This window comes from Chrysemys picta, chromosome 11 (genome assembly GCF_011386835.1).
Source record: "Chrysemys picta bellii isolate R12L10 chromosome 11, ASM1138683v2, whole genome shotgun sequence".
NCBI classification, from domain to species: domain Eukaryota; kingdom Metazoa; phylum Chordata; order Testudines; family Emydidae; genus Chrysemys; species Chrysemys picta.
The window spans coordinates 57,154,635-57,175,545 of NC_088801.1; the positions used below are offsets into that span (position 1 = coordinate 57,154,635).

The 20,911-nt window shown below is 43.4% G+C and overlaps 1 protein-coding gene across 4 annotated transcripts in view; it reads right to left on the reverse strand.

Moving 5' to 3' along the window:
- SATB2 (SATB homeobox 2) overlaps positions 1-20,911 on the reverse strand; it is a 163,957-nt gene that overhangs the window by 38,149 nt on the left and 104,897 nt on the right. For 3 of the 4 annotated variants that reach the window (XM_065562051.1, XM_065562050.1, XM_065562052.1), the window contains 2 exons: positions 7,804-8,016; positions 3,225-3,380 (listed from right to left, as the gene is read on the reverse strand). In XM_065562051.1, coding sequence (XP_065418123.1) covers positions 3,225-3,380; positions 7,804-8,016 — 369 coding nt within the window. The remainder of the gene's footprint in view (positions 1-3,224; positions 3,381-7,803; positions 8,017-20,911) is intronic. The other variant, XM_065562053.1, reaches the window with a different exon arrangement.

Consider the following 20,911-nt stretch of genomic DNA (forward strand, 5'->3'; position numbering starts at 1 on the left):
CAGGCCATAAATGCCTGTATTTAAATTGCAAAGGATCAAACTTTAGATAAAAATATACACATAACGAACATAAATGGTTGTTAAGTAGAAAGTCTGAGATTAATGGTCTCAGAACTGAGATCATTACAGGGGTTAAATCCCTTAAAGACTATCACCACATTATCTTCGCACCTTTCCCTTTTTGAAGCCCCCAGGCCTTTCATTTACCCTGATTTCCAAACTCCTAAGAACCCTCACTCCTCTAGCTGCTAAACCTCATCTGCAAAAGGATTTAAGAACAGAGATGGATGGGTATTAAATTATAGGCCAATTAATTCCACCAGTGGATAATCCCAATTACAGTAGCCATTTTCATTGGGTACCAACTCTTCCTCCAGGAAGAGGGCAAAAGAAACGGGTCCCGCTGGCTCTTGGCTGTGTGAGAGGCAGCTCAACATTAAGGATTTTTTTTTAAATGTCAGAACATCCTTATCTGATACTTGCTGGCGGTTAACACTGTGAAGATCTCACAGTCATAGGTATTGCTGTTGAAAGAACAAGAGCAGCTGCCTTACTAGCAAACTGGACTGATCCCAGTGGTCAGAGTTGGGGAAGAGGGAAAACAACAGGGGAAGTTTATGCAACACTACAAAGCAAGCCTGACCTGGGGAGAACAGCAAAGGAATGAACCTTGGAGAAGAGTGCAATCAGACTCGCCTTTAATACTCTCTCTCTCTTTCTTTCTTCTCTCTTTCAAACATTATTCCCCCTGCAAATATAGGGATTTTCCAGAGCTCTGTGAGTGGCATTACTCCCATGGAAACCAATGGTAACACTCACAGTCATTCAACAAGAGCAGAGTTAGGCTACACAGAGTGAAATTCATTGCTAGTTCTTAAATGAACCAAATGTAAGGTTATGTGCTGAGAGTCCCACAGTGCGTGAGGGGAGAGGGGAGGGAACGTCCCACACAAATGAACCAATAATTTGCTTTCCTTTTTTTCCTAGTCCCTCAAATTCAGGCCAACTTGTGTTCAATGTCACCCCCACAGCAGGCGCTGACATCACATAAGCTGAGGGATCTTACTGGAGCACACAGCTAGTCTATGGGTGTGGTCAGTAAAGGGTCTTCAGGAAAAGAGGAGGTGCAGCATACTTCTATTTCAGGGACAACCACTTATTTGTCCCCACCACTCAGTGCCCTGCATAAGCCAGTTCCACACTCCAGCAGCATGTCATGGTAGCCAGGACCTCTCAGCATGGTGAATGCTGGAGCACTACAGGGAGTCAACAATGCTGCCTTGGCAGGGCTGTGAAACAAAACAAACATCAGCTCAGAATCCCTTCTGAACTGGCTGCTGTGGGGGACGAACAACACAACCTTACATTTAGTTCACTCCAGACAAGAGCATTCATGGGTCCTCTTTTCAACCTTCTGCTTCACGCTTTCAAACTTTGCGTCTTTTTTTTTCCATTTTCAAGTGGGACAGGAATGGGCTTATTTTTATTTCAGGAGAATGGCTGGTGTTCAGTTCTGCCAGGGAATGGCTCCGTTGCTGTTCACTTTAAGCATTTGAACTGGCACAGACTGACGCTGGTGAGCCACCCGAATTATTTTTGGGTGGTTCGGTGCCTCTATTTCAAGATTCCTCTCGGTAAAATGACAGGAAGTTTGCAGACAATTTTGAGCCAAACCTCAGAGAGACTGGCTTTCAGTCTGTACTAAAAACTCCTTATTAAAAACTGGCCTGTCCGGACTGTGTGTGTAACTTTGATATTTGCATGAATCAAAGAATAAGGGGCACGTTTGCAAAATCAATTGTGCAGTTTTTATATTTACTGCACGTTTACCACATATGTCATTTATTACACAGTGGAAAACCGTTAAATGCACAGTAGTTGTGCCAAGTGGCATTATGCTTTTAACAGCTTTATTCGTTTAACAGCTCCAGTTCTCATTATATTTTGCCATGTGGTATATGAGATTTTTATGCATTTAACAGTTTAAAAGGGTTCCATGGTATTTTCCTTTTATGTATTTCATATTGTGCCTGTGTGTGTGTTGGGTTTTTGGGGGGATTGTGCGCTGTAACCCAAGCACCTCCACATAAGAGGGAAATAACAATTAAGAAGGGAAAGAGAAAATGAAGAAAGGGGAAAGGAATCAGTCTATGCCAGGATATAAATACATATAAGAGAGTAAGGCTCTTAGAACGGTATCGATGGCTTTTAATGCCTTGTTTAGCTGCCTTTCAACATTTTCATCAGATTTATTTTACTTCGGTTTGAATAGTATTGTTTTCTTGCCTGAAGGAAAGGAAAATATATATATATATATATATATATATATATATATATATATATATATATATATATATATATATATATATTACTAGCAGAGAGAGTGTGCATGAGTAACCCACCCACCCCCCGCCTCCACACACACACACACACACACAAACACACACAGGTTGGTACCATCTCATAACAAAACTGCCCCTTTCACACAGAATCCTTCTTAATGGTCACCAACATACTCACTGTCTGCCCTATGCCAAACTCTGTCCCCCACTGTCTCCATAAAACTGTTCTGGCGGATTTTTTTTTTTTTTTTTTTTTGGTAAACAGTTGGATAAAATTTCCATTTCATTGATTCCTGAAAGAATTTTAGCCCCACTTTGAGTTCCCTAGTATGTATTTTTTGCCTCCAAGGTGAGAGCTAGTACAAGTGAACTAAGTGTTAGTCCTTCTCCCCCAACCCCTCCTTGTACAATGGCAAGGATGTACAGTGAATTATTTAAAAGGCAATACTGTACACAATATATACTGCATATAAAACAAAAAATATCTGCCTCAGCTGCGGTTTTCCATTGGTTTCCCAGAGTTAAGCAATTAAGAAAAATAAAGAATTTATCTCCCAAATGAGGCAGAATTTTGGAGGGTCCTTGTTCCACTACCAGAAATTTTAGGTTACATACCACAATTGGGAGGGAGGTGTATGCATCTCAGTGAGAGGGCCCCAATATGTACAAAACCAAAACCAACTACATGGGATCATGAGCTGGTCCCTTTTCCATCCTATTTTAAAAGGAAAAAGAAACCAGCCGGGAGGCAAGAGAGGAAACATGACAGGTTCCCCAGAGATTATTATTATTGCAGGAACAGATGTATTTTTATTGGTGGGAGGGAGGAGGAGAAGGGTCTAATCCCAGCCCCAGAATTTGCTTTTTTAAAAAACCACTCACCTGACTTTTATTGGCAGCCACTTTGGCAAACAGGGCCTGAGACACCTTGGCCCTTTTCATCTCCTGTTGGATCTCGTCATAAATGGCAGCTGTGATGTTGACGTTGGCGCCGTCCACCTTAATGGGGAGGTCTGTTGTCGGTGTTGAGGTTTTGGCCTACCAAGAGACCATGAAAATAATAATTAAAAAAGTGCTGCTTTCAGCCCAGCCATCTGTGCAGAAATTATCAAAGGATTTCAGTCAGCTGATGCCAAACTGCATTAGCTACAGAGGGACACTTCCTGTCCATTATTCTAATCAGGTTAATTGTGATTGGAAATAATTGCAATGCATTCCTATAGGACGTGCAGGGCCCTGTCAACCCTCTCTCTCTCAGCACATTTATTGAACAGCTCAAAGACGGGATAGGTAGCTGGGGCTCTAAGCTGCAGGCAAACAATGAAGTTCATTCTGCTGGCCTGCAAATGCAGCGTATATATGGGGCAATGCCTTTTTCTTTTTTGTTGTTCTAAAAATGGCATACCTTGGAGGAAGAGCCAATTCTCCCAGAAAAAATGAGTAAATGGGTAGAGGTCTCTAAATAATAAATTATTACTCAATTTAATGCACTCCCTCAAGTCTCCCTCATTCTTTATTAAAGCTATACGTATGTCATTTGAGTATGTATGGTTTCCCATCATTATCATCATTATGCTAGCCAGACAGTCACCTAATTTCACCTAGGAAATCAGTGGAAATGAAAAAAAAAATCATTTAATAAAGCCAGGCTTTGGCATGCCTTTGATGTGCCGCCCTCATTCTCCTTAACTCATATTGCGATTTTGTGTATTCTAGTGCACTCCTTTTAATTGAATGATTTCCCATCAGCTTCTGTGACAAATGAAGGACAATAACGGAGGATGCCAGCCCTTCCCCAGGCTGAGCGAACCCTAAAAGGTTTGTACCAATGTAATCCACCAGGCTGCGGCAAGATTTTTATTTTAACCTCCTCAGCAGCACTAAGACTTTACTGACGAGTAACAGACCGAGAGCGATGACATGCCCTTCCACTGGTGCTTTTACAGTAGGACACTCAGTAATCTGTGTCAGCAGCATCAGCTCCTCGGAATGCCAGATTTCATTCATTTTCCAAAGGCTAAATAGCAGAGCTATTAGAGTTGATCTAAACTAGGCTTTAACTCTGAAACAGCTCACCCTGGAATCCCTGCACCAGAGAGGAAGAGCCCTTAACGAAAGGATGAACATCACAAGTATAAATTGTCTGTTTGCAACTGAGGTGCAAAGGGCTTGAGAAATAAATGAGCCCAAGTGGCAAAGCTCACAGCACATTCGAGATCCAAACCTTCCCAAAAGTTCTGAGTGTGTGTTCCATTCACAGATCTTGGTTTGGCCCCTTGTAAACCTTTGCAGCTGGTCCCTGCCTTTATACCTGCAATTGCCCGGAGTTTGGGGGTAGTTATGACAGGGTTTTGATTCAGGCTCATTTCTAGTGTCAATTGTTAGCTGGACACAACTGCCCAAATGTCTGTATGTTAACAGAAAGGTTACCTAGGCCAATCAGAACATTCTGAGCTCCCTCCCTTCTCTTCCTCCTAGCTCTTCCCACCCCAAATCCTTTCCTCACCATGGAAATCTTCATTGAAGGTCCCATCCAAAGCCTACTGAAGTCAAAGATTTAAAGGCACCCACTAGTTCCAATGGACTTCTTTCGATGACACCTTAAATCTTGAGGATGTTAGGTGCCTAACTTTCGACCCCCAGGTTTGAAAACTGTCTTGATGCTAATGTGAAGTTGGCCATTATTGGAATCTCTCAATGCAAATAATAAGCAAAGGAAGAGGATAAGTGGGCAGCAACAATGTAAGAGCTCTTAAGTCCTGTCAGTTACTGCTGCATCCCTTACTCCTTTGTAAAACAGACTGGCGAGAACTGGCCAAATGTACGCAACAACCTTTTAAACTCTCAGAATTTGTTTTTAAAGCACTCAGATCCTTTTGCTGAGTTAATCTGGTACTCCGCTCCTCACGTTGGTCTTGAACAATACCGGAACATACCAAGGAAACACCCCAGGTGGGGATTTCATCACCAGTGCAGAATTACAGACGGGTGGTTAACTCCCCATCCCCGTTATATCAACCCCCCACTGTCCTTATTCCATATTAATAGTAGCTGACGATACCCTCTCATTTAACCCTCCACACTGAAAAATCATTCCCAGAACTACTGTCTCAGGAGACTGGTATCTATGGAAACGATGTTTCAAAATGCCATTAAATCAACTTCTCTAGCACTGTAGCATAATTCCTAGAAGGACAGTACAATTCCTCCCATCTAGCTACCTTTGCTATGTCCAAGGCCCCTATTCTTGCTATTTAGAACATCTCGGCTGGGAAGCTGCACTTGCGGGAATCACTGAACAGGAGATCAAGAGGATACTGGCCTCACCCAGGCTAATACAATGTATATGGGAAGCAAAGTAAAATGTGCTGCCTACGGGCTGGTCAACAGCCTTGTTTTCGGGGGTGCCCAGGTCTTCCCAGCAGTGCCGACAGCATGCCTTGCCATTGGCAAGTGCTGAAGTGGGATTTCACTGGTGCCCAGACACTGTGGGGTGAGGAGCTGCTCCCGGCGTGCTCAGGAAAAGACAAGCACTGAGGGCACCACGCTCTATGTATCACTGTTGCTCATCAATAAAACAAATATGTAAAAAAAAAAAAAAAACTGCTGCCTCATTCAAGTCAAAAAGTAAAGTGAGCCTGGGGTGCCTCTGACTCGCCTTAGGCCTGAGGAAGAGCTCTGTGCAAGTTCAACAGCTCCTCTCTCCCCCACAGAAGTGGGTCCAAGAGATATTACCTCCCCCGCCTTGTCTCTTTAAACTTTTATAATCAGATTTGCTAACAATGCTGAGCTCTTAAATGGGAAGGTGTTACCCATTAGCCTCGTTTTACAGATGGGGGAAAGGAGGCAAAGAGGTGAAGTGGCTTTGCCAGCAGGTTGGGGGCAGGGACATGATCAGAACCCTGGTTTTCCAACTCCCACGATCCACTGACCTGCACCGAAACCTATCCCCAGAGCCAGAGTGCCTCGTATGTAACTCTAGTTGTGGAATTTATCCTACTTGAACATTTGTGTGAATGAGCAAATCCTTTACTACAATAATTAATGCAGAAACACGTGTGGTTATGATGTTTTAAAGTATCAGATAGAAGTTGTCTTGACACATCCTCACTTTCATGAAATGGAAACTGGGAAGATAATAGTTAGTTAGGCCAACGACCTGGGTTTGCAACCCAAAATTCATTTTCAAATTTGTGTGAGTAGAGTATGCTAGAAAATTACCTGCAATTAACCATTCCTTTATGTAATGTGTAGGTATAAAGAGTATTAAAATGCCAGGATGTATTTGAATGACCTCAATTGTTTTTACAGAAACAAAATCCTGTCTTTATAACTCATCAGTCTGTGCTACGCTACTGCCAATAACTAGAGTGAGAGCTCCAGATCTCAGATATGAAAAGTATCCAGTAATAAGATTAGAAGCACAGATAATGTGAACACAGAACTACAACTCAGATGCTTTACAGACTTCACAATACTAGAGTTACTAAAGCAGGATGATGACACAGGCCCATTCACCAGTAAAGTTTTGAATCAAGTTAAATGCTGGAACTGAGCGGGTTTAGCTCTGCGGTGAGGAATTTCAGATTAAAGCTATGCAAATGCTGTGATGACAAAGGTAATTTGCTGTAATCACAATCTCCTTCTAAGCACACACCCTTTTTCAGAAGCCTAAATGTTTGTGAGATTATTTTCAGTCAGGGAGCAGGGGAAAATACACTGCAGTCTGTGTGCCCACGTTCTCTTTTTCTAGTGGCAGATGAACATCTTATATAGGGAGTTAGGGAAGTGGGTGGTAAAACAGCAGCGATAAAAGCGTACAGAAATCTGAAGCTACGTCAATCAGACAATAGTTGGTGGCAAATAGCAAGCAGTGATCTTCCGTTTCAACACTCCACCCACCTGACATCTCCATACTTGTAAGTGATTACAAATGTAAACCTCTAAAATAAGGACTCTGATGAGGCAGACTACTGAGCAAACTTATTTCGATGAGATTCTCATTCACTGGGAGCCATGTACTATATCAGCCACACACTCTTATTCACTGAAAATCACACATGAACCCAGGTCCAACTCTTCTCTCTGCCCTGCCCACTGAAATAGACACTAACAACGTAGGACATAAGTTAGAAACATGGCTCTTTCTATAATCCATCATGTAGTAGCTATATAGCGGACATACACCATTAATCTGTATACACAGCACATGTATCCTCTCTCGTGTACTAAAATACCTCTTTGTATTTATGCCATGGGTCATAGCTAAAGTTGTTACAGTGCCTTGCTGACAGCCAATAAACGCCTCTTACCAGCAACTCCAAAACCCTACAGAAGAAGTTTCCAAGACACATCTAGGTGCAGGGAACAACAGACAGGAAAATACTGAGAAACCCCCTCTCCAAGATATGTGCAGGATCTCAAGCCAAAGAAAAACAGTTAAAGAGGGGTTGCGCCTTACCTGGGGGGTTCTGGAAGAACTCGGACTGCTGGCTGCCGAAGACACCATGCTCACATTGGGGTTCATACTTCTCTCTCTCTCGTCCTGATATATACGATCCCGCTCTGTGTCAGGCAGGTTGAGGAAATTCTGCATTGCCCTCAAGTTTACCAGGAGGGATTGGGAAGCTGTCCTAGGGTCTTCTTCTTTACGCAGGATCTCTGACAGCAATCCCTGGTTCAAAAAATTAAAAAAAAAAAAGCCAAGTCATGTGTTGATTTTTTTTTTTTAATTTGTTTGGTGTAACCATGCGGGTTGCAATGCTGAGAACCTACATCAGTTTCTTAAGGGTTCTCCAGAAGGGACGCTGGTAGGAAAGTGTTTGTCTTCTGGGCGCTCTGGTTTATTTTGGGAATGTCCTATTCTAATGCTCTAATAACAATCTGAGCACAGAGATGCCGGATAGAAAGGTAGATGCCTGGGCAGAACGGCAAAACTGCAATTACCACCAGGTGCCTCCTGAAAATATTTTAGGAACGGTTAGATCTTTCCCTCTCCCTGCTTGAAGCTGGGAACACTTGGCAGTCCTGTTCATCTTTAGAAATCTGCCAAGTTTGGTAAATTTAGTTCCGACATTTAAACAGCACAGGAGGTTTATTAAAAAAAAAAAAAAACACAGCATTTGGCTGGGTTTTGATGTTACAGTCCATTCACTTCAGTCTGGACAATTTTTTCTCATAGGAGAGAATGCAGCAAATATGAAAGCTTTAGAAACGATCTCCAGGGACTGGTTACTTTAACCCTTTATTTGCTGCATCATTTAAAACATCATGGACCTCACAATGCCGACATTAATTAATGAATAACATTCCTCCAGTGTTTACAGTTTCATGCCAGCAGGTAGCCAGTATAGCAGAGGTCCCTCAATTCAGAAGGATTTAGGGACAAAAACATGTTATTTAATAAGGCCCTAAAATCAACAAGAGCACTTAAGCCCATGCATAACTGTAGGCACTACCTTGAAGTCAATATCACTATGCACAGACCTAAGTGCTTTGCAGGATCAGGGCCTAAGACAAAAGGCAATTTATTAGATCATACAGGATGTACCACTGTCCTCTACAGGGCCATATTATATCTGCCACCGGCTTATTGATGTGGGTTTCATTTCCACAAGGTAATACTATGGTAACTTCCTTCAACATCTGTGTTCAAGTTTATTCACGTACAAGCAAGAAACAGAGAAGGATTAGACTCGCAGGGAGAAGCGGTATAATTCAGTACTGGGCAAGCCAGTCAAGAGGCTCAGAGTTGGAGATTTCAAAGTATTAAAAAGGCTGCTCTGTCCCACAACATTCATACACCCTGCCCACCTAGCAGTCTATCAAACTGAAGCATTGCTCCCAGAAATACTGCAGAGAGAAAAAGCTTTACTGCTGGGAATTCCATTCCATAGCTAATGAAGCTTACCTACAGCCATCACCGTTAAAGGGTCAATATTTACCAACCAAATACTGGGGGAAACTGGAGTACCTCAGAAAAACAACTGTGTGGAAACCGTTGTCAAAAATATACCTCACTGTTACTTTACAGTCACGGCCTAGTGAAATCACATTACAGTTACAGTCAATCTTACTTCAGTGCTCTTGTCATGCAGCCACATACTAGAAAACCTGAAGTATTTACTCTTGGCTTATTTTCTCCCCTCACATCAAATAGTCCCCAATACCCTTGTTGGACATTTCCAAGACAGTTGACCAGTGACCAAAAGCCAATATTTTCCAGTGTTTATTGGCCTTATTCACTACACTTATTGACAAAACCAACAGTCTAGAAAAAAAACACCCCTATGTCTGCTTACATCTGCTCACACGCTGCCAGAACATACACAGAAGAGGTATGCTTGAACCACGATCTGTTATGGCAGAAACCGCAAAACTGTTGTCCACAGACCACTGGTGGTCCCCAAAGAGCTGACTGGTCAATGTCTCTCCTTAAAAGAAGCTAAAAATACATTTTCCTAATATTACTTTAGTATGTAAGCCACTGTGGTAGCTGCCACAGAAGTGCAACGGCATTGCAAATGGGAGAGGATTGGGGCCGTGCGATGAAAGTGGAAGATGGTTTGTGAGGCAACTGGTCTGTTGAGATGAGATCCACACTATGGAAAAATTCAAAGACCCTTTGGCGTTATGGTAATGGCTCTTGCTTCAGTTACCCGCTGAAATCATTGACAGTACCATGTATCGTGTAGTTGGTATAGCTGTAACAATTTATTAGAGATCGTACAGTTTGCGGACATTTCAAAATGCTTTTCAAGTTTTCCAGACTAACAAGCCCAGGGAGAGATTAACTGAAAGAGGGGTGGATGTCGTAGAGGTCTAAACTGTGAGGCTTGAACTCAGCCCTTTGCCATTCCAAGGTAGATATATCCAGTACCTGCAGTTTTCCTTTAGAGTCAATGGAAAACTCTCCAAATTGGATAAAAAAATTAATAACCAATGTTACAAAGTTCCCTAACTCTTGATTTTCTGGCTGTTTTGAGGATATACCAGAAACAAATTTAAAAAAAAAACACCCCAGCTTCCAAACTATTGTGTGATTTGGGGATTTTTCCTTAATCTCCCCTTTCTTCTCCTCCCCAGCACCAGGCTGATTTGAAAAAGAACCTTGTGAGCAACGGGAATGTACTCTAAGACAAGGGTTCTCAACCTTTTTCTTCCTGAGCCCCCACCCCTCCCAACATGCTATCAAAACTCCACAGCGAACGTGTACCACCACAACTGGTTTTCTGCATACAAAAGCCAGGACAGGCATTAGGGGGATAGCAAGCATAGGGTTACCATATTTTGAGTGTCCAAAAAGGGGCCACTCCACGGGGCCCCGGCTCCACCCACGCCCACGCCCCCACGCCCCAACTCCGCCCCCTCCCCTGCTTCCCGCGAACATTCCCGCAGGTAAGGGGGGGGGAGGAGGCGCGGCCCAGTCTGGCCCCCCCGGTGTCTCCAGCCTGGGTCGGCTCGGGCCCTGGGGTGCTGGCCCTGGGCCAGCCCCGGGCCCAGCACCGCCGGCCCGGCCCCCGGCCCCCGGCCCAGCACCGCCGGCCCGGCCCCGGCCCCCGGCCCAGCACCGCCGGCCCCGCATGTCCCGATTTTCCCGGACATGTCCGGCTTTTGGGGATTTCCCCCCGGATGGGGATTTGAAGCCCAAAAAGCCGGACATGTCCAGAAAATCCGGACGTATGGTAACCCTAAGCAAGCAGGGCAATTGCCCGGGGCCCCATGCCACAGGGGGCCCCGTGAAGCTAATTGCTCAGGCTTCGGCTTCAGGCCCATGTGGCGGGGTTTAGCTTTCTATCCTGGGCCCCAGAAAGTCTAAGGCCAGCCCTGCTTCGCGGACCCCCTGAAACTCCCAAGGGGCCCCGGATCCCTGGTTGGAAACCACTGCTCTAAGACAGATTGCACTGCTTCCTCCTTCCCACTCCCTCCCTGACCCCCAGTATGTCTGAATTTATGGTATAATTGTAAAAAATGAAGATCGGACACATACACAAAAGTGCACCAGCAATTCCTTACAAGTGCAGTCACTGACTCCATACTTAATCAGGTATTTGCATGTACAAGTGGCTCTGCCAGTGCCCAAACTTTGGAATGCACATTTCCAGACTTGTGCAAGCAATCGAGGTAACTGCACACCATCTGACACAGCTCCAACTTTGAGGAGTTGAGCTCTCTTTATTTACACTGATTCCCAGTCACATTTGTGCATGGGGGAAATCTGGCTGTACAAATGTTATATTGAGGCTCAGTCCGTCTGGAAAGATGAGGGTGGATGTTTGGTAGCCTTATGAGCTATGCGAATAGCAGGATAGATAATGAGAAATGACTAACTCAGAAGGAAAAATCCCATTTCCTTCTAAGATTGAAGAGAATGCTGTGATGCAGTGCACCAGTAAACAATGCTAGATAGATCGCAAAGTGACAGAAAAGACAATACAATAAAATATCTTGAGAGCAATAACATTTACATTAATATAATTCTGAGCTACCAGAGTATATGCAAAGTAACCAGCAAGCAACATTATAAAAAATAAAGTGATACTAAATAATCTGTTCAGCCTTTTTGTCACCTGCAAAAAATTAGGCTTTCAGTATGCAAAACATCTTCCTTCCAGAAAAACAAATGATCGTGATTTCACTTAATTGTAATTTAATGAGGCATAATTTATTTTTTAAAATGATATACACCAGGTGTGTGGTGAGGAAAGCAGCCCAGCCAGACAAACCCTAGTGTTTCTATTTTTGAGAAAAGCCTAAAGCTAGCCAAAGACTGTTTTCATTTCTGCAAATTATGTTTCTGCTAGAGGGGGCTAAGGAGGGAAACCCACAGCATTCATACATTTGTTATAAAATTCCGATGGCTAAATTAGCTCATTCCAACATACATACATTTCCCATATAAAAAAAATACACACACACACTTGGCAATTTGCAGAGTAACTAGCTATGCAAACTTAAAGGGACACTCCAGGGCCTGTCTAGTCTATCTAAATTGAACTTACATGAATAAACGGATATTCTTCCATCAAATAGAATCCTTAAGATACTTTTTAAAAGTGGGTATTTTGACAGGAATTGTGCTTCTTTTTCCACCATAATGCTTATTGGTTTAAAACCATCTCAAGTGATGAGTGATTAAAACAGATGTAACAGTAAATTTAGGCCCTGCTCATAAACACCATTGTACACATTCTCGGAGACCAGGTATCATACATGTGCCCAGCTTGGCTTACATTTGGGGCTTATACCAGGCGCTGTATTTTATTTTTTAATTACACACTGTGTCAATAACTGACTATAAAAAACAAACACAGAGGTAGAAAAAGCAGCATATTTCCAATCAAAATATAAAACTTTGCAAGTATTTAAGGCTAGAATAATTTTGTCAGTGTCTTTTTATGCTAGTTAAGAATTAGTTCACACAACTTTACTACTGGCGTCAAAAAACGAGACAGTAAATATTTTGCACAAGTCCTATGGAGCTTTGTTTGCAATTTTATTTTATTTTGGTTTTGCTACCGACAGAATCTCCACACTGAACAACTGGACCCTCAAAAGGAAGTCCTGTAATCAACTGTGGACAAGCAATTGGCAAACTGCTGTGCAGCTCCTAAGAGAGGATGTCCATGGTAGAGGCAACAGGAGCTATGGGTGCTCCCCACCTCAGGGGATTGGGCCCATGTGAACCAGGGTAAGGTACTGGAAAGGGTGGTGATTTAGGTTTGCGTGGCTCAGCCAATAGAGGCTGACTGTAACCGCTAATTGCCAGGCAACCTATGGATTTAATCCAATGCTGAAGTGAACAGGAATCTTTCTGCAGTCTTCCCAATGGACTTTGGATCAATGGAAAGAATGATTCTATTGTCACTGGCAGGGAACAAAACAATAGTTTTTTTAAGCAAAGCATTTCAAAAGCAGTTTGTGTTGAAGGTGGAAATTAAATTGCTGTGTGGGCCAAATCAATGCATAGGGCCACAGGAGCAAACAGATTAGTCTAATGCTAAAAGGTTCAAACAAGGCTCAGGATAACCAAAGCCTCTCCCTTTTGCACCACAGCCTGTGTGGAGTTGAATAGTATGGGCAAAACATGAATAAATCCCCAACCTGTTTTTTTGAGACCGGGTTTTCATGCTACTCTTTCTTTTTTGTGCACCTCTGCCCTTCCTCGCTTTGGACAAGAGCAACATGGAAAGTGCTGAAATAACGGAGGGTATGTCTACATAGCAAAGAAAAACCTGCGGCTGGCCAGTGCCAGCTGACTCAAGCTCGCGAGGCTCGGCCTGTGGGGCTGTTTCATTGCCATGTAGACTTCCAGGCTCGGGCTGGAGCTTGGGCTTGACAACCCGGTGGGATGGGAGAGTCCCAGAGCTTGGGCTCCAGCCCGAGCCAGGAAGTCTATTCAGCAATGAAACACCCCAGCAGCCAGAGCCCTGCAAGCCCAAGTCAGCTGGCAAGGAGCCAGGTGAGAGTGGCTAGTTGCTGTGTAGACATACCCTAAAAGACTTGCTGTCATGGCATTTCAAGCGCAGTCAGAACCATGTAATACACCTCTACCCCAATATAACGCTGTCCTCGGGAGCCAAAAAATCTTACCCCTTTATAGGTGATACCGTGTTATATCGAACTTGCTTTGATCCACCGGAGTGCGCATTCCCGCCCTCCCGGAGCGCTGCTTTACCGCGTTATATCTGAATTCGTGTTATATCGGGTTGCGTTATATCGGGGTAGAGGTGTATCTGGAAATCTCATGAGAAAGCCAGCTCCAATTCCCAGCAGGTCTGGATAAGATTCAGTAAGTATCAGAAGCTTTGGTGCTTATTCAAATTCGGCCTCTGAACCTCATGGATTAGCGACGGTGACACCTCCACACTTGGGGGGAGAAGAGTCTTCACACAGGAGGGCAGGCACTGAGACACGCCACTCCCATTTTTATGAATGAGAACTCTGAACTCATCCCTAGTGGGTGATACTGAAACTTTACCCCCATGGTATCCAGCAGTGAAATCTAATTTTACCATACTAAAATGACCAATTTTAGATATAAACTATTACTACCTGTAATCAAAAGATAGAAAAGGAATGTTGTAAGGTGCACTGTCCTTCTGTAACCTCTCATAAGTCATTTTTATCAGCCCTCAGGCTTATAAAGGAATTTCACATTCTGTATACTTCATGTCAAGACAAGACTTTGCCATGACATTTCTCCAACGGCAACACTTACATTATTTTTTTCAGAGTAGCAGCCGTGTTAGTCTGTATCCGCAAAAAGAAGAACAGGAGTACTTGTGGCACCTTAGAGACTAACACATTTATTAGAGCATAAGCTTTCGTGGACTACAGCCCACTTCTTCGGATGCAAGTGGGCTGTAGTCCAGGAAAGCTTATGCTCTAATAAATTTGTTAGTCTCTAAGGTGCCACAAGTCCTCCTGTTCTTCTTTTTACTTATATTATTGGCAGCTGTGCCGAACAGACCATTAACCAGGGTGTTATATGAATGGGATACTTTGAATGGTTTTTAAAAGACCATTCCTAGCCTACAAGCATCCAACAAATGACAAAAATATCTGTGCAATAGTGTGTATGGATTATCAGGATTCTGAGGACCTAAGGCCATTTTCATTATTTTCCTTTTTTTGTACTCTGTACTCTGGCAATTTTTCCAGTTCAATTTTGCAGATCAAAGAAGTTTGGATAGCCAATGGAAGTTTTGAGCGCTTCTGAAAACCAAGCAGCACAAAGGTTCATCCGTTCATAGCTGAGAATATGCAATGTTACATTTATACCCTGCCACTTGAACAATTCTTCTAACTTCCAATGGGACAAATTCTGATCTCACACTGTTGTAAATCCAAATGAACTGAATCCATTGCTGCAAAGAAGTTACTCTGGATTTATACCAATATAACTGAGAGCAGTTGGCCCCTGACCTACCAGAGCAGTGGAATACATCCCATCAGCTCCTCATTTTTTTTAATCTTGATTCCCAGATTCACTACCTATAGTCCTGATACAAGCCTGATTCTTAAAACTCATTTAACTAATGCTATAAATACACACATCTCGAGAGATATCTGCTTAGGCACGAAGCGACGGCATTTAGTCCGATTTGAATAAAACACATTCAGGGTGCAACAATGTCAATTTGATTTTTATTATTAAAAATGAAATGTTTAAATTCTCAAGAAAATGGTGTTATTGCATTAGGTTAATAAAGCCTCTTTTTTATTATGGTATCTCTTTTTATTAGGGAAGACAGTGTGTGCACGTGGATCTGCATGTTGGAGCTGGGGGAAAAGGAGGCAGGAAAAAAAGAGAGAATACCTGCAAATGCTGTGCCATTTATATCACATGCAAGAAAAAAACCCAGACAGGGAGCAAGACATACAGAGCACACTTTGTATATCTATGCATTTGTTTCCAAGGATCAGAAATCCTGTGTATCAGCTGAGTAGCCAGGAGCAGCCTCCTGCAGAACACATTCTGAAAGCCTGACTCACATACTACTTAAGATCTTTTCATCCAGCCTATTGAATACAATTAAGTTAATTGAAACTGAAATTTTGGGTACTGCAAAACTCACTGTTGGAACAAATATCCCATGTACCAAAAATCTGCAATTTATTAATTTAAGCATTTCCCTTACAGACTGCCTTCTTTCCCGTGCATATAACAAAACGCCGCTTGTGCCACATTACACACAAGACTAAAACAAGCAGGCAGCATGAAAAGATTTCAGGCAATGAGAGAGAGTTTTCTTCGCAAACAAACAAAAACAGGCCCTTCCTAATTGAAAGTCTCTGTAGAATGGTGCAGACACCACAGTGATGAGTGTGGTCTGAACGTCTAAACAGATAGCAGCCAGAGGGTTAAATGCTGCTAGTCTTCCTCCCACTTAAGTCAAGGTGAAGACACTCACAAGAGGAAGCGGACAGGATTTGGCTCACAGTCAGATATACACGGAAGTTATTTTGACAAAACATATTTCAAACCAGAGAGCCCAATTCAGCTGCCATTTAAGTCAATGGGAATTTTGCCAATTCAGTCCAATGAGAACAGAATAGGACCCATACGGATGCCATTTTTTCCTTTCAAAGCTCTTCAATATAAATGGAGATTTAGTATAACTGGAACTTTCTTACCTTATGCACCCACCACTGTAGTATCTCAGCTCCTCAGAGACATGAATAATATACCTTCCTGACCCCTGTGAGGTAGCTTCATTTTCCAGATAGGAAAACAAGGCAGAGAGATTGGGACTTGCCCAAGGTCACACAAGGAGTCTGTTGTAGAGCCAGGAACTGACCCCGGGTCTCTGAGTCTCAACCCAATGCCTTAATCACTTTCCACTCTACACAATGCAATGCATGAAACTACCTGGGACTTTTCCTTTTATTTCATTCCAAATGGAGTTTCATTACACCCAAGTTCAATGAAATGGAATTCCACTCCCTCTATACTCTAGATCCCTTTTGCCCCAAACTATCTTCAGGCAACAGCCAATCAGCTACTAGCAGAGTTAGGCAAGTCAAATCTTCAAACTAGAAAGCTGATTATTCCCATTCACAGCTAAAGAGTTTTAAAAAGAAACAAGGGGCGAGGTTGTTCTTTGGGAAGAGAGTCGTAAGTGGTCTCTTCAGCACTGAAGATGCTTGCTTTTTTTTTTTTTTTGCCAGCTCTCTTTGTATCTGGCACCATGACTCTTTCGTTCAAAAAGCCTCAGGTTCACTGATATTCCCAGTTTCTGCGGGTGTTCAGTAAAACAAGCACTGGCCACTCGCCCAAAAATTTTACTAGCTTTGGCTACTGTGTCAAAACATTGGCAAAAAAGATGCCTTTTAAAAAAAAAAAAGACTCAAAACAGAATACATTTGTTTGGTCTATAGGCTTTTCAGTCCATCGGGGGTCCCTTGAGCAAAAAGAAGAACAGTTCACTAGTCTACTAATTGAGTCTGCTGGATCCTGTAATATGGAGCTGATCTTTTGTTTACAGCACCGGCAGCTTTCCTGGTTGGAACTCCAGTTTCTCCATCATGCCTTTGCTGCACAAAAAGGGACATTAAAGAAGGAGGATGTATTGTGTTTATTCTGCTTATGCTGACCACAGAGACCTCAGTTCTGGAGTCAAGCTGCCTGTTGGTCATCTGGGGCTCCCTCGCTAGTAAAGTTCTAACCATTGGGGATCACTGCAGCAAAACTGAAATTGTCGGCAAACTTTCCAGAGAATGAAAGGATAATTCATTCATCCAAAAGCGTCTTTTAAAAGGATCTCCCTCTCACAATTGTTACCTTCTGTGCCGGTACGTTTCTAAATGCATTATCAGTCTTCAGCCTGATAAACCAGGTTCTGGCAAAACATTTTGATTGAGATTTGAATACCAAGTTTGCAGAAACTTCAGACTGAGTGAATCTGCATGAATTTGCAATGGGGGCGAAGGAAGAAGGCACAAGGAACTCCCTGCCCTGAAGACAGCCAGAATCTAAGCGTGCTCCTTACACACAAGGTATGAGGTCATAGCACCACCAGTGGGGCTACACATCTCAAAGGGAGAGTGGCTGGCCATGGCTCAGCCTCGCCTTCCACAACAGCTGACAACCTCTGGCTAGCCCTGAAGGGAGCTCACCCACCTGTTTTAGGGCACGTCTCCACCTGACAGCTATTCCAGATAAAGGTAGAATGTAAATTTGAAGTGGCATAGATCTTCTGGAATAACTCCTTGTAGATACCCTTATTCCAGAATAAGAATGCCTTTGTCTGGGGTTTCTATAGTGCCCATCATCATCCTTTTTAAGTCTTTGCTCTCCCAGCGCATTCCGAGGGGCATTCTCCCTTCTCTGTCTTCTGCAGAAAGCCGTTTAAAGCCTCTTGTTCACCTTTCACCCTTTAGAAGGCTATGGCTTTAAAAACACACACATACGAACACACCCCACAGCTCCAACTATGTGCATGAGTGGCATCTGCCCCACATTTAACAACTTCATTCATGGCAGCAGCTTAACCCAGTGCCATTTGAACCCAGGTCTCCAAGAAGTAAAGAAATGGTGGATTTGCACCATTTATCAACCCTTCCTTGTTTATTTTCCAAAGGATTTTCATGGTTGTAAATAAACACCAAAATCTGAAATACTGAAGTCTTTTAAAACAAGCAAGGAAAAAATGCAAGAGCTACCACGAATGCCTATTTTTATATCAACTTTCTACTTACAGTTTAGTTTAATGTAAACATGCTTATTCATATGCTTTCCCTATTTTAAAATACAGATATTTGGGATGCCTGCATAGCTTGGGGTTGGTGATGGGACACTGAGAGCCTTTCACCCTTTGGGCACTGATTTGAATGAATTAGTATGTACCACATACACAGCTTTTAAGATGTAAAGCACTATAGGCCAGACTGGAACATGTGACTCATAGCAGTAGTCCCACTGAAGTCCCCAAGACCACTCCTGTGAACAACAGGTAGTGAAGACAGTGTCTGCACATTCCTAACTCCCAGGCCTCTGGGCCAGCTAGCCAAGAAGACAGCAGTGCTCTGAAAGGGAACTCAGGCCAGGGATTCCAGGAAGCTGAGTAGAAGGATGATTATTCCTCACTGAGCTAACCTGTAGCCCCGCCTCTACCAGGCCTGGCAGAATAGCAAAACAAGGAACAGTACTGCCTTTACCTAGTGGGGATAGCCACACTAAGCAGAATGCTATCTATTTAGATACATAGAGGGGCCCCCTTGCTGTAGTATCCAAGCAACTAACAAACTGTACTTCACACCCACCTGGTGAGGTAGAGCAGTCCTATTATCCCCATTTTAGAGATGGAAAACTTGAGTCACAGAGAGATTAAGTGATCTACCCAGGATGTCTATAGCACAGCCAGGAACTGAACTCATGTCTTCTGAATCACAGTCCAGTGACTTGACTTAGTAAGAATACCTTTTCTCCACAGCCTAGATCCTCCCACCACTTATCCTGTGTGGCCCCTTGGGCATGTGAATATTTTGCTGAGGGGATAGGAGGAAGGGGGTAGGAGGCGAGGGGAAGGTAGCTAAGTGCAGAAGTATAGGGGCCAGTTGTGGTTTCTCATCTCTGTGCGCACCTGAAACTTCCAGCCATGCTAATATGAGTTATTGCATATAGACCCTAATGTCTGCAAGCTAAAACAAAGTCATATTATGTACCCTCAGTCCTTTGCTAAAATGAATCTCTCAGGGTACGTTCATACTGCAAAGGGAGCCCTGCGGCAGTGAGACTTGTGCTATGGGGCTAAATATTGCAGTGTAGATGTTCCCACTTGGGCTGGAGCCTAGGCTCTGAGACTCCCCCCACACACACACCTAGTTTCAGAGCTGGAGCTCCAGCCCAAGCAGGAACATCTGCACTGCTATTTTTAGCACTGTAGCACAAGCCTGAATCAGTTGACCCAGGCTCTAAGATTTGCTGCTGCGGGGTAGTTTTTTACAGCATAGACACACCCTCAACTTTAGTGTGGATATTGAACGATAAGATCTCATCACAGTCCACACCTGTAGTTATGAATAGGGCCCTACCAAATTCACGGTCCAGTTTGGTCAATTTCATGGCCATGGGATTTTAAAAATCATAAATTTCATTATTTCAGCTATTTACATTTGAAATTTCATGGTGGTGTAACTGTAGGGAGTTCTGACTCAAAAAGGAGTTGTGAGGGGGGGGGGTCACAAGGTTATTGTAGGAGGGGTTGCACTGCTGCTACCCTTACTTCTGTGCAGCTGCTAGCAGCAGCGCTGTCTTCAGAGCTGGGCAGCTGGAGAGCAGCAGCAGCTGGTTGGGAGTCCAGTTCTGAAGGCAGAGCCACCGCCAGCAGCAGCGTAGAAGTAAGGATGGCCTGGTATGGTATTGCCACCCTTACTTCTCTGCTGCTGCCTGCAGAGCTGGGCCCTCAGTCAGCAGCCGCCACTCTCCAGCCACCCAGCTCTGAAGGCAGCGCAGAAGTGAGGGTGGCAATACCGTAACCCCCCTAAAATAACCTGGAGACCTCCCTGCAACTCCCTTTTGGGTCAGGACCCCCAATTTGAGAAACACTGGTCTCCCCTCTGAAATCTGTGTAGTATAGGGTAAAAGCACACAAAAGACCAAATTTCACAGGGGAAGACCAGATGTCACGGTCCATGACGCATTTTTCATGGCCGTGAATTTGGTAGGGCCCTAGTTATGAACTACAATACCAACAGCATTCTCAGAGGAGACTACGGCGGTGTACATCCTTGGGGGAGTGGAGGGGAGGGGGGGAATCTCTTCCCAATGTTCACCCAGAGCTCCCATCACAGCTAACTGGTTCTGAGGTAAAAAGGGCTTTGAAAAACACTGTTTTGTGCACAAGCAAATTAAGTATTTTGAAGCGTATGCAGGAACTCCCAACGTGCTGGAATTCCAGACTATAATTAAAACTAGTAATAATTATTATTTTCTCTCTGTGGGCCTCAGAACACCATCCTGATTCTAGTGCGTACTCGATAATGAGCCTCAGAATGATATAATAAGGTGTGTTCAAACTACTACTGTGATTCAATAAAGATAAAACAGAAGAATACACAATAAT